The 14720-nt window shown below is 38.8% G+C and overlaps 1 protein-coding gene across 1 annotated transcript in view; it reads right to left on the reverse strand.

The window, feature by feature from the left end:
* AEBP2 (AE binding protein 2) overlaps positions 1–14720 on the reverse strand; it is a 76117-nt gene that overhangs the window by 14432 nt on the left and 46965 nt on the right. Inside the window, exons 5-6 of the mRNA XM_019544471.1 lie at positions 10637–10823; positions 1824–1948 (exon numbers count right to left, since the gene is read on the reverse strand). Of these exons, the coding sequence (XP_019400016.1) occupies positions 1824–1948; positions 10637–10823 (312 nt within the window). The remainder of the gene's footprint in view (positions 1–1823; positions 1949–10636; positions 10824–14720) is intronic.

The raw sequence follows: 14720 nt of genomic DNA on the forward strand, positions 1-14720 counted from the left end.
CTTCAGGCATATTAAGATACATTTTGTATGTGCCCTCATCAGGGTGGATAAAAATCAATGATTAAAAAAGCCAACACACCTTTTTTTATTTAAAATCAGATTTAAAAAAAAAATCTGATTGTTAACGATTTTTTTTTTAAGCTATATAAAGGTAGTTTTAATTTAAGGTATGTTAAAGATCAAAGCTATCATCATAGAGTAAGGATTATAACTTCTAATTATATACTATGAGACAATATATTCATGTCACCTTTTTAAAACCGTTTTATAAATAGGTCACAACATGCCATGGGCTGTATTAGGGGCCCAATCTTAAGGGGTACCAGAGGTTCCTCTATAGATTAGTAAGGATTAAACCACTCAACCCAATGGGACTCAGTGCTCAGTCTAGAAGATCCCATTAGGAATCTCTGTGATGCTTAGTTTCAGTACTCAAACTGTGGATATGGACTGTGGATTTGCGTCTCCAGAGACAACATCCTTGTTAACAGCAGTATATGGAGATTCGAGAGAGAACACACCTGATTACCTACCCATCAGCCCTCTTGTCTCTCTGCAAGACTGTATACACAGTCAAGTCCTTACCTTTCTCTGAAAATGCAGTTTCAAGAAGTTAAATGAATAAAAGATATAAAGCAATAAGGATGCACTTTTTGTAGAAAACAACTATCAGGGTTTCCTGACCAGTGAGTTAAATCACAATTTAAATTAAATCCACCCTCACAAATGGAAGGTGACTGGATTCATTACATTTGGAGGCTTAGGCCAAGGGTAACCAGCCCTAAGTCTAAGTAGCGCAGTTAACCTTCTACTAACCCAGTTAATGCTATTGCATTAAAAGAAAAACAATCCCTTATACTCCACATACAAATTGTTAAAATAAGCGCAGCCCACCACTGAAAATTCATCTCTTTATCTATGCCCTTGACTCTTGGGCCTATCAGTATCACCTCACCCAAGAGACATAAATCTTTTTCGAACCTTCTACTTCATCATTACTGGGATGTTGTCATCCAGTGTTTTGTAGCAAATTTTCTTGTTCTTCTCACGGTATTCTGATGAATCCAGCCTGTCTACAGATTTTTGCAAGTTATCTAACACATAACTCTTAAAAAGTATAGAGAGAAGAATACATCCAGTCTAGTATTTAATCCCTGTTTTAATCCCATGAGCGTCTTGTTGGTGCTCATGGGAAATGGCCAACATTAAATTTAAATTTATCTTGGCTGTATATCTGGTATAAGGAAAGAGACCTTGATATGTAGTGTTTCCATCAGCACATAACTAGTACAACATATACTAAAAGCCCACAGTGTTTGATAACTGCACATACCTTTTATTTTTCCCTTCCTTTAACTAAATATTAGGCTTTTTAAACTCCTTATCTGAAGAACCTTAATATTCTCTAATGCTCACTATTATCCTTTTCTGTTTTCTAATATTAAGCCTTAAAAATCCCTCATAACATCACCAACTTGGATTCATAGTAAGAAACCAGCAATTTATTTATGTATTTATTTTAACTTGGAAGACAATGAAGGTACATTTTTCATCATTACAAATCTACTACTGTATGTTCCCCTAGAAGGAAAAGTTATAAAAATGTTCATATCTACAAAACGAAAGTATGATTACAATAACTATCACCAATGTGGCTTAATAGTTAATTTCTTGATTTGCATGGTTAGCAATTAAGTAAAAAGCATGATCATTATTTTTTAATGTCAACAATGCAGTGTTCACTTAGGTAAAATTAGAGTATCAATACAGCAATTACATGTTCAGATATAGATATATAAATATAAGGACAATATAATACTTACAGTACTATGAAATACAACACTGTGACCTTTTCCTAAACTTTCTATGTGAGCTGAGAGGTTGAAGCAGATGGCTCGATGTCGAATAGCATCCAGTGTTTGTGCATCAAAGAAGTCATGTGGTCTTGCTAGAAAAAAAAAAAACAATCTTAGCATTAAACTCCTGAGGTGGTGCAATCATCCAAACACCTTCAACCTTACATTTATATCAAAAGTCTGTTAAATGTCTTTAGACAAATCAGTTAAGCTCATCCATGCAGAATGCATGGTACCGTCATCACATTCTAAATTCTGAGTATGAGGCATGGCCTCAGAACTGGCTGTTGTCCTATTACCCCTTTAAGTCTGCTCAGAATAGAGGGGTTGTTCTTTTTTGGTTTTGGTTTTTTAAAATGTCTGACATAAGGACAACGTATGCGTTAAACCAGTGATGCCCAACCTTTCACATACACAGGCCAGATGATGGAGCACAGCAGGCTCACAAACCAAATTTGGCTTGCGGAACTGGCACACCAGGCTAACCCCTAACACTGGATGGGGCTTATGGTGTCTCACGCTGCTCTCCAGGATCAACCCCTACACACTTGGTCTAACTGTGGGGACTGGTATGGTGCTCAGGCTCAATCCAGCAAGTGGGGTCATGTCAACTGGCTGGTGAGGCTCTCCATGGATGCAGAAGTTTGACAGCGGGGCAGAAGTGGCCCACAAGCCGTACTTTGAGCACCAGGTACACATTAAATCCAATGCAACTCCTCCTCTATTTAAATTGCTGTTGAGCACTATCTTTCTGGATAACTTTCAATATACAAATCTTGAAAGATTCAGCAGTTCTCACTGATAAGTACTGCAAGTATTGCAATTTCTTTTATGAACTGAGCCCTGCTCCTCAGAAACTGATCAATTCCTTTTTAACAAACGGGTATTTCAACAGTACTACAAATGCTGTCCCAGAAACTGCCCACAACACCACTGTGAACACGTACTACCTTAATCTTCTAGATTGGGGTGTCAGATATGGCCCACGGAACCCTATGATTTGGCCTGCAGTACTGCCTGTGGGTCTCTGCATGTGGTGCACAGAACCAGTCTGGAGCACAGGGCTAAAGTTGCTGTGCATGCAAAACACAGGGGCTGTCCAAAATTCACGCTGCATGTAGTGCCTGTGCCAGACCAGCCGTACCCCAGACTAACCCTATGTACTAGTGGACATGCTGAGTGTGGCACTACATACTTATGGTGCCCATTCCAGCCTGGCCCTGTGCACCGGATATGGTGCACAGGGTCAATCTGTGGGCTGATCTACTAGAGATGTTATAAATTAGTTCACAGTAGTTTTAAAATATAGCTCCTTGTATTTTTAACATACCAAAATAGCACCGTTCAGATTTAACATGTGACTGGTACGGTATTTGAAGTCACCTGTCATTTTATTATTACCAGCAGAAAAATCATTAATATTTCTATAGGTATCCACTGGCGTGCTGTAAAGAATGGTTTTGAAGCAAAACTGGATAAAGCCAAATTAAATCAGGAATGGAATTCCACTAGAGGTCTCCTTAAATTAAAATTAAAACAAGTTTAACCACAGTTACTCAAATTGTTTCTGTTCTCCTTTGAGCACTATTTCAGTTAGCTATTTTTAACATATCACTGTACTACCAAGTAAAAGGCAGGAGTAAATGTCAAGGAATTCTAACTTCCAATCAAAGGGTTAATCTGTGGATTACTATACATAACAGCATGCTTTTTAAAATCCAGATACTTATCGCATGCTTTTTAAAACACAAAGAATTCAGGCAAAATTAACATTGGAGTATTGACTATCAACAATAAATACCTTTTATACTGCTTGATAACTGTTGAAATTAAGATGAACATTTGCCAGTTGTTCTGTCAGATCTTGAGTTTTAACTTACTTTTAGCTGAAGTGAAATTAAAATCCTTCTTGTACTGTAAAATCAGTTTGTAAGCAGTAACATGATAAGCCAATGGAAGCGGTATGTCTAAGGCACTGAAAACCTTTTATAGGTTGAGATGGACCTTAATAGTAAATGTTTCCAGAAATGAAAGTAAAAAACTGTGTATACTGTATCCTGAGGCTTACTGATAATGTTACTACCTCTACACTGTTTTTAAGAGCTTTGGAAAATTGCATTTAGTTGAAAGGTAAGTAGAGTTAAATACAAAATATATCCTGATCATACCCTGGCAGAAATACAGCCAAGCTAAAATTTTAATGAACACTTCTTGTATAATTAATTCTACATTATGTATAGTTAAGATATGCTTTTACTAGTGTCAATTTCAAGAAAATTCATCCTTTTACTTTGTGATCTAGATTAATGCAATTGTTCAATGCTGCCCGTAATTAATTTTCTGTCACTCTTGAAATATGTAAAGGCTAGTTCAAAGACCTGAGTTATTACCATACAAACTGAAAAAGTTATTTTTTTTTAATAATTTCTACTCTTCTTCCTCTCCAAAAAGGATTAGCTATCAAATATTTTTAAATAGTTCTACAAGGCTTGAAGTGTTTTTAAACTTGTATGAAGTTTTTAAAGACTTCATACAAGGCTTTGCTATACTTTGGGAACCAATTAATGCATTAGTCTGTTCAGGATGTTCTGTTCTTATTTTCTCAAAATTCAATACTGCAAGTCAGGCATTTTTGCTTGTAAATGCTTTCCTGCTGCAAACAGATCATCTGAAACTATACTGTATTATTTGCAGGGCTACTGAAGCTAGTCATTATATAGAGTGCAATTCTGTTGTGAGGTAGTACATACCTTTGTTTTAGCATAAAGGTTTAGCTTTGTACCTGACTGAACTTTAGCAGCCACTTTCTGTAATGTAACACATAACTTTTGAAAGGATAAAACTGGTGTAAAATACCATATCAATGCAAACTTGGGCTTGAAAGATTTTTAACATTAATGCAGATACCCAAGTAAATCATTTCCTGCAGAAATTCTTTATGTTTCTTCTACCTCAGAACCTCACAACCACTCACTTCTTCCTTCTCTGATCCAGTAACCTGGAGTCCTTTACTCTGAAGCGCAAAATGCAGTTCAGCAGAATTTGTTTTTAAAGTTCACTGATTGATGCACACAGATCAAGTGCCACCCCTTGATATATGCTAAATCCACTGTCACAAAAAGATTGCTGTGAGCTTCACTTAGTATCTAAATCTTGTTTTCAATGAACAACACTGACCAACAACCTTTTGTTTTAGAAATTTCAAGGTGTCCTTTCTCTCATTAAGTATATTTATAGTAACAGAGCCACCTTGTGGCTGCCTCAAAATAGGGATCATAAATACCGACAGGAAAACTCCTAATGGTAGGTCAAAACCATGCGTTCCCAACCCCAGCTGAGTAATGCAACCTGGCTTTGACGAAGTCTGCTCCAACACAAAGAGGCTCATGCTATGAACAGGCATTGCATTTGTGCTGGGAGAAATGCCCTTCTCCTGGCACAAAAGGCAGTGACAAGCATTGAAGTATTCTTATGAAAGAAAACCAGGTCTTCTGTGAATAAATGACAGCACTAACAAACAGGAAATTCTTCAGAGACAGAAGTTTTTACTACCACCTCTAATCACTGTCTTATGCTTATTATCTTAGGGCCTTAAGGAGCCCCATTACCCCACAGTCCTCCACTCCCCAACCCACACTTCCAAGGAGAATGGAAGAGTGCTAGCTCTCTGATGGCTCACTCAGCAACAAGCTGTCAAGAAGTCCTTGCGGAAGCCTACTGTCTGCGTCACTACCTTTCCCCTTGAACAGAACCATGGAAATGAGACTGCGACACAACAAACCCTACAACAAGGGTCAACAACATACAGAGCCACTGGATCCAACCCACAAAGCTAGAGGGCTTTGCCTGTGCTCAGGCTGGGGCCAGGCAGTAAGGAGCTGTGCCAGGAAAAAGGCAACTTCCAGGCACAACCACACTGCTGCTGCTTCTTTCCACCCTCCCAGCTTTGGTCCAACATAAGTTGGGTGGTTTTGGTAGTGCACGGGTGGCTGAAGGCTTTTCAGCAGCCAAATTGGGCCCAGGCAGCCTGTGCCCATCCCCATGATGCTTCTTCCAGCCCTCCATGTCCCAGCTATGGAACAGGGAAAATCCTCTGACCCACATTAGACCCAAGCCAGGTTGTTCCAGCCTCCAGCTTGTAAAAGGAGCCCCTGCCCTAGACAGTCCTGCCAATTACCTGGTCAAGAGGACAAGGCAGGAAGGGGGAGGTTAAAACCCTCCTGGACAGCCCCAGGAGGGTTTGAGCTGTGCCATGTCTGCCTCCCACCCTGTACCAAGTTACTCCCACTTTTGGCAGGTGAGGGGGAAAAGAGGAGAGAGGACACTCCTAAAATTTTGCTTCACCTTTTATACAGAAGGTAAGCACAGATTTTACTATAGCGTAACATCCCACAAAATGCAAGAGAGAGATCAAGAAGTGTGAATCAGTTTTTTGTGGGTTTTTGGTTGTAGCCGTGTTGGTCTAAGAAACAGGCAGGTAAGGTTTTTTGGGAAAATGGGATATATCTTTTATTAGACTAACAGTAGTTGGAAAAAAGTTCTTTGCAAGCTTTTGGGCATAAGCATCCTTCTTCAGAGGAATCTCTGCAGAAGGAGGATACTTCCTATGCCTTCAGAAGGGTCACTGTACCTGAAAGCTTGCAAAGAATTTTTTCCCCCCCAACTACTCAGTTGATCTAATATAAAAATATCACATCTACCCAAAGAACCTTGCCAATCACTTTTTTCTGTCTTCATATGTTAACACTAAACTTATTCCTGTGCATCGAATATTTACCCCTTAACACCAGAAGCACAACCAAGTACACTTCTATCCTTCATGCCACAAGTTTTGTGTACACTTGAGCCGCCACAGGCAAGAAGAAGAAATCTTTTGGCTAGAATCTACTAGACAAAATATTGTAGTTCATGCAATTAAGAGTCTCATTTGGAGTCTTATGAAGGTTACACTCCTTTATGATATTAAATTTAGTAAACTTAATTATTATGGCTGTTGCTAGGTGTAATGCTATCTTGTGCAACTGCAAAGGCAAGAAACATTTTTGAAAATGAAAGCCTAGATTTTTCAGAAAACATGAAGCAACCCCTCCCCCAAAAAACATAGCATTGTGAGCTCTTCTTAAGTTGAGGGTGCAAAGCTGAAATCCACTTTTAAAACATTTGGCCGGAAGCCTCCAAACATGTTAGGACAATAGAATTACAAAGTGTCTATAAGTAGCCGAAATTATAGCTGGGAAAATGAGGATTCAAAATGATTTTCTTAAGCATTATAGCAACAAGGTCAAACAATTTCCACAGGACAGCAGGCATTTTAGCTGCCAAGGTGTCTAAGACAAAAGAAAGAAAAATCAGTTTACCAAAACACTGGGTTCAACTGTAAAAATGCACATAACATTCATGAACAGGAAGACACAAAAGCAAAATTTTACTTGAATGTTTGGCTGAGAAAACTATCATATTTTAACTTACTAGAATAAAACAGTTTATACTGTTGGCTTATTTTCTATGTTGGCAACATGATATTTTTAAGCTCTCTCACATTAATACTGACCATCAAAAGGATATTTCCCTGGAGCTGAGCAGGCACAGTAGCCTTGCTATTTTGATAACACTGAGTTTCACAGAACTATACATGAGGATATTTGAATGATCACGTGTGTAAGGAATCAGGAACAAATCAACATTCAGTTAGTCACATCTACTTTAGATAACCAAAAACCAAGTGAAGATAGAATCATGAGATTAAGTAGGAGTAAATGAAGTATTTTAGTAAATGTTGTCTTTTTTTGGCAAAAAGAAATTTATCTGTGACCTCAGAAAACTGCATGTTAGGGTACTTCTTTTCCTTTTTGACAGATAATTTATTAGAACTTGCTTTGCACAGAGATCAATAGAAGCTCAACACCTCAGAAACTCGGGCCACTTAAAGTGCTGAAACACAGATTTAGAGTTGCATCATGAATTTAGATTTAGACAATGTTCTGATAAGTCTCTTTCTTTGTTTTTTTTTGGTTTGTTTTTTGAGGTGTGGTTATGGCCCAATTTTTTGTGTGCATTTCACTAAAATGTTTTTATACACACTTTACTATAGGTTCTTTGCATTACTGTAAATAAAATGGAAAAACAGCAAGATGCATGAAAAGAAAAACCTTTGAAAAGTCTACCCGATTCCACAGAGTTCAGTGAAATTTCCAACTTATGGAGAAAGTTTTAAAGACATAACATTTTCTGAAAATAGCATCAACTTTGGATATATTTGGGGACATGGGGCCTCTGGAAAAATACATCAAAGGAGCCAGTTCCCAGCTCAACCAGACAGGATTTTTGCCTTACAGCAAAGCCATATGGTTCACTCTCCATTTGTCTCATGAGGTATAAAATTGCAAATGATCATGCTTTCTTTCTACAAAAGTGTAAACCAGATAAAGCGTAAAAAATTCTAAAGTAGAGGTGAGAGACCAACCTACTTAAAATTTCCATAACATTTACGGGGGGGGAGCACAGCAAAAGAGTTGCTCATAAAGTCACACATCCAAAGACTGAGCCAGAAACTAGAGTCTACTGGATTTTGTCATACGGAAAATAACACCTAAAATAATTTACCGTATTTACTCAAATACAAGATGAACTTCCCATCCATCCACCCCTCCGTGTTCCCCACCATCTCCCTCCCCAGCGTGGAAAAAAAAAGCCCTTCATCTTACATTTGCATACAAGAAAACTTTAATAAATGCACTATTATTAAACTTCTGCCAAAAGCAGCATGTTACTCAGTCACGGAAGGCAACTATGAATCCGATTTAAATGCAGCCAACACCGGGTATGACTATATGGCCCTTGTGGGGCAGCCATGCTGATGGTAATCACCTTCCCCCATTCCTTTCTTTTAATATATATTATGGCCCTTAAAAAAACCCAAAAAAACACAGGTAGATGTTCCCTCCACAGGGAACTGGCACCAAGCCTGGAAAGTAGTGCAATACCAGGCCAAAGCCAGGAAGGCCAAAGCCAGCCCTGACACCATCCCCTTGATGCCAAAAAGTGCTAAGTTTAAGCTTAGCCAAAAATCTGAGATACTAATGGAAACCTATCATAAGGACAGATTAGTGCAACCTGTCAGAAAAGGATATATGGTAGTGCTGAAATGAGTGCAGTCCCTCTCAGTGCCAACTCTTTTTCAGGTCATGGTGAGCCAATACACTGAATTCATTTCCACTTCCTCTTTGTTCCCACAGCTGAACTGTACCTTTCTTTTCCATTTCTAATGATTCCTGTTTCTTCATAAACCTAAAATGTCTGGCAGACATCAACAGACAGGGACCCAAACAGCTCACCCAGAATCTGTCATCGCCTCTCTCAGACTGTCGCATACGATTAATGTGGCCTCACCCTCTATCAAGTGCAGCCAAACCAGATTGCCTTGCACCACATCTGCATAATTTTTCTGAGCATCCCAGGACTCCTAACAAGAACACTCAGTTCCAGTCATGAGTGGGGGCCTAATTAGTACATGGATCCTTTATGGCTGGTGGCATCTGGAGTACACGCACATATTGAGCAGTGCTAAGCTGTGGGGTCACCATGGCTTGAAATGCTGTTAGGTCTGCTGGGGCCCAGCCCAATAAATTATATGGTACATCAGGAGCCTTTTGACTTTAGACTAACATTACGCAGTTTATACTACATATAAGTAGGTATAAGAGTGCTGCTTAAAAGCATATTTTTGGAGCACCAGCAACTTAGATAAAATAATATGCATCAGCTCTGGATGGTAGTCTATGGGTAGTATAGGCAAATTTATATGACCATGTTGATTTCAAGGTCAGTGTTTGCAAATCTGCTCCTCACTTCATGTGTTCAGGAAGACCAGCATCTGATGCTAGGAGGAAGAGAGAAGGGCCCCTCCAAGAGGAAGAGGTTTGTGGGGGCAAGGGGTTTACCTGACCCTCTGCCCCCAATTTATTTTCCCTGCTGTAGCAGTGGGAGGGGAATAAATTCAGGGTCTATTTCCAATAATGAGACCAGAAAAATTTGAAAAAATGATAGTTTTTCCATACACAGAATTATTGAGGAGGGGTCTTATAGTTGAGTAAATATAGCAACTACTATAAAACTACTCTCAAGCATCACCAAGAAACATGGTACATTATATGACCTAGGCAACATTTATGTAAACTTTAAACAAAATGGCGTATTGATCAAATTAAATATCCATACTTCCACACCAAATTCTAAAACAGAAAGGTTCTTTTTTAGTTTTGAACTGAATTACAAACCTGGAAGAGTGAACTGGTAAACAAAAGCATTCTATATAAACTTTTCACCCTTATTCCCATATTGAAAACGCAGCTAATGATTTTCACATAAGTGAATTTAAATTTGGTCACAATTTTATAGTTCACCTTCATAAAACTTATGCACCCCTTCCATCCCAAATTTATGTACTTCACATTGTAAGAGGCAAGGATTTTTCTGGGTGATATATTTTAGTGAGCCAAGTGCATGATTGGAATAGGCTTCATATTTATTTTCTCTTTAGAACATTTTCCCCAAAATTCTCCCCTTCTTCCAAACTGCACTTATAATGGCTCACTATCTGGTAATTGTAAAGTCTCAAGCATCCATAATTTTTCAGGTGGAAAAATCTCAACACCACAGGTGGGAGCAAGCAGAAGTACCAGGGTAGAAGGGGAAAAAAAAAAAAAAAAAGGAACATACTATGGTCTGAGAGGTCAAACTGTACAACTACTTAAAAAGCTTCCAACTACGGAAATACGTACGTAATGAACGTCGTCTTTTATTCTTTAATTTCCTTCTTTTGTTCATTCCAGCTTTAGAAGGAGATTCCTCTTTGGCCTTTGGCTGGTTGGCAACTTTTGAAGAATTCTGCTGGCTGAAGTGTGTGGGCACATGACGAGCTAGTCCTCCCTGAGATGCAAAGCTGGCATTGCACCCACCAACCACACACTGAATTGGAACAAAATGACAACAGGACATAAGTAGTGCTGTGGGTCTTCCTTTATGGTGACACAGCATAAATAAGACTTATTTATTTGAGGGTCCCTCCCCAACCTAGTTTGCCCGTTTTGGCCTGAAAACTAGAAAAACACAAGCAATGAAGTAAAATACTTAAGAGCAGAGAGCTCTGCTAAAGGAACAGGACAACAAATTATTTTATGCCATTTCCTGTCTTAACTTTTACCAATAAAACTACAGTATTTACTTAATGATAAACAAGTAAGGGACATCACAGACACAGCAATTCCATTATTAAAAGGACTTTAACTAAGAAACAACCTTAGACATCACACTGTTGATTTTGGCTACGCAAAGCAGAATCATTTCCTTCCTCAATCACCTTCAGTAACACTTACTTTTCCAGGTAAAATTTACCCCACCTTGTTTCCCAAACCCTCCATCATAAGACTACTCTGCAAAATCTGGGCAATTTTAACTACAATGTTCCTCTTCATGGTTTCCCCCCCCCCAAAATACTTCATAGTTAGAAATCATTTCTGCATTATCCTTGCAACCATATCCATGAGACACCAGCATGAGTCAACTCTCTTTCCAATGGGGGTCTTTTTAAAAATTAATGCTCTATTAAACACTATTCCAGTGCAAATTTAAGACAAATTTAACCTACAAAGTTAGTTAAAAAAATCAAATGGTTACTTTAGAAAATATTTGACAAAACTCTTAAAAAGATAAAAATGATTCATTCTTAAAATTGAAAAAGCAAAACAAGACAGTGATCTCCAAATCATATACACAGAACTTTGAAGCTACAGTCAATGTTATTTATTCACAGGTAACTGGTTAAACATGTTTTTAAGCTTTTATTAAATGGTTTTAGTAAATTTTATTACATTTTAAATAACAGAAAAATCAGTATTATACCTAAATATATGTGTTATTTTGCTGATAAACACGAGGGTTTAACTTTCTTCAAAGTGAGAAATATTTTCACTCTACTATACACTTGCAAACAAGGGTATGAAAATATAATTCTGATGGAAACTCTCGAGTGAGAACAGCTGCTTGGGAGTGACACACAAACCTTTTCAGTTCCCAATCCAACCAACCAAAAGTGATCAACTGACCTACCATATTTACTTGAGTCTAAGATGACCCTGAATTTAAGATGACCCCCCCCCCCAATAATTAGATTCTATATATGGGGGGAAAAAATTAAATTTATCATTGTTTTGTAGGTACAGAATCTACGTATTGGAGGGCTGGTCTTGAATTCATCCCCCTCCCATTACTGCAGCAAGGAAAGCAGTGGCTCCAAGGATCAGGTGAGTGGGGACATGGTCAGATGGTCCTCTTGCCCTTCCCCACTTCCCCCTGCAGCCTTCCTGTGCCCCCTGCAACCTGAATCCCCAACCACCAGTTCCCAACAGCCTCTGCCCCACCCCAGCATCTGCCTCTTCCCCCCACACCACACCCTTCTTCTTCTGCCCACCTGCATTCCCCATCTCTGCTTCTTTCCTCACCACTTCCCTCCCCATCATTACCTCTCCCCCACACCCGTTACTGTCAGATGATGCTGTCTTCACAGCATGTAGAAGAGCAGACACTACTGACTGACTGGTCAGAGGACAGGGCTTCCATGTACTCTGTGCCCAAGACAGAATCCAGCTTGAGCCAGAGCCGAGTTGTGTCTGACACTAATCGGGGGGAAGAGGGGCACAAACAGGTGGCTGCTATGGATCTGACTCGGGGCCTGACCTGAGCTCAGGAGAGTCAGAGCCATAGCAGCTTCCCACCCCACTCTGTATGCAAAGCTAAGACAAGGGCCTTTTTCCTCTCCATGCTGATTGGGGTGGGAAAACCTCATCTTAGATTCAAGTGAATATGGTAATAGTTAAAAGGAACAAAGTCACTGCCCTAAAAAGGAAAAGGTTTGTCTGCATCCTTTACTGTCCCTCTCTATTCTAGGTACCCCACTGATAGTGAAGCAACAGAGCAGCTGCAACAAGGTTTGTTTGGGAGTGTAAGGAATGTAGCAGCTCTGTATGTGGTGCTAAGACCCCCAGAACAGGCCATGGAAGAGTCTGCAAGTCTTAGTCTACCTATACCACACCTGCAAACCGACTTGAATTAAGGGCATAAAGATGGTGTTAAAGTTCAATATGTTCCGTTCTCTTATCTGATCAAGGTGATCTGTTCTGAACTGTGGTTGCAGGGGAACTGGAAGAGAGGAGTTGGATCCCTGTCCTGGTTTCCCTTGATCCCTGAAGTACAGATCTCATTCTCACTTTAGTGTGAAGGGTAGAGCCCTTTAAAAAGGTGTGAGCCCTGAAGTCATAAAAAGAAGTGTACATCCCCTTAACTTGAGATGTTGTACTTCACAGTAACAAAAAGGTGAAGACAGATGCATCCTCTTTTATATACTGTCCTGTAGCATGTTGGATCATACAGCAAAACCAGAGCCAATTACAAATGTCTTCAAGCTAGTTGAGCTTTTACTTTTGCATTCATAATTACTTATCTGGGTTTTCAATAGGTCCTTATCTAATCTATATTTAATGAGATTCTTTTTTATTTTTTTTAAAATGTTCTGTATCAGTTTCTCAAGTCTAAATAATATGAGGAGGATGCAACCATTTCCTGAATAAAAAACCACGAACTACCTCTCTGGACAGACTAAATGATCCTAATCTCACTGACGGCATGTAAAGTTACATTGATTTCAAGTACTCTTAATGTATACTGGAGATTAGAATCTCGGCAACAAGCAAACAATAGAAGTTAGAATGAAAGAAACTAACTGAATGTATGAATCCTGTCCAGGTTTTCTACTGAGTAGTTTTTGAAGACATTGGAAGCAGTTCCTTTCTGCATGAAGGAAGCGAATTTTCATAATAGTAACTGAACTAACGTCCCAACTTCTCTATTATTCAACTTTAGGTGACAGCACTTCCATGAAACTAATATTTCTAGTCCTATTAGCACCGATCCCATTGGAGAAAAGCAAAAACCAAAAAAAAACCCTGACTTGGTAGTTTCTGCCATAATTCAGAAAAAAAAAAATCACATAAAAAAGCATTATTGTACAGCATAAGCATTACAACATCATAATATTTTCACTTCGGGCAATAAGTTTATATATTCTTCAAATGCCAGGTAAATGCACATGAGGCATGTTCCTGGAAGGCTGGGTTCAATAGCACTCAGTGATGTTTCTAGTCAGCTTGAGTGAATCAGATGGATATTTGCAAACAAGGTTCTTTCTTATTAGACCAACTAAATAGCTGGAAAATTGTTCTTTGCAAGCTTTTGGATACAAACACCCTTCTTTAGGCATAGGGAGAATCTGCTGGATTGAACAAAAGCCAATACACAAAATGCAGGTCTGTGAAAATGCAAATGCATGAGTGAGGATCAGAGGCCATGGGAGTCAATAGGTGTGAGACAGGTAGGTGGATAGGTATTTCACAGTTCTTAACATATTTTGACTCATGATCATGAAGAGACTCCCTGTTTTTCAGCCATGCATAGGCATGGAAGACAATACTAAAATACCCCTAACCCAGACGTCAGCATTTCAGTTCATTTATTCTTCCCAAAATTCAATTCTTTTCAAAATCACTGATGACAGAATACTTGCTTTCTTAGGAAAGTGTAGTTTAAATGCAAAAATCACCCAGACATTATTGTTTGTTAAGCCCATATTTTGAGCCTTTAACCAAGATGCAAAAGTAATTATTTGTAAAGTTTGTCTTGCTTTGTGTTCATGTAACATGCTGTTTGAGATTGATTAGGTGGTTAAAAGTCTACAGTGCATCACAGATGCTACAAAATACTTTGTAGTGATGAGGAAATAGAAGAAGTGGAAAATGTCTTACCTGTTCTTTT

This window comes from Crocodylus porosus, unplaced genomic scaffold, assembly GCF_001723895.1.
Source record: "Crocodylus porosus isolate Cpor-Errol unplaced genomic scaffold, CroPor_comp1, whole genome shotgun sequence".
In the NCBI taxonomy this organism is placed as follows: Eukaryota; Metazoa; Chordata; order Crocodylia; family Crocodylidae; genus Crocodylus; species Crocodylus porosus.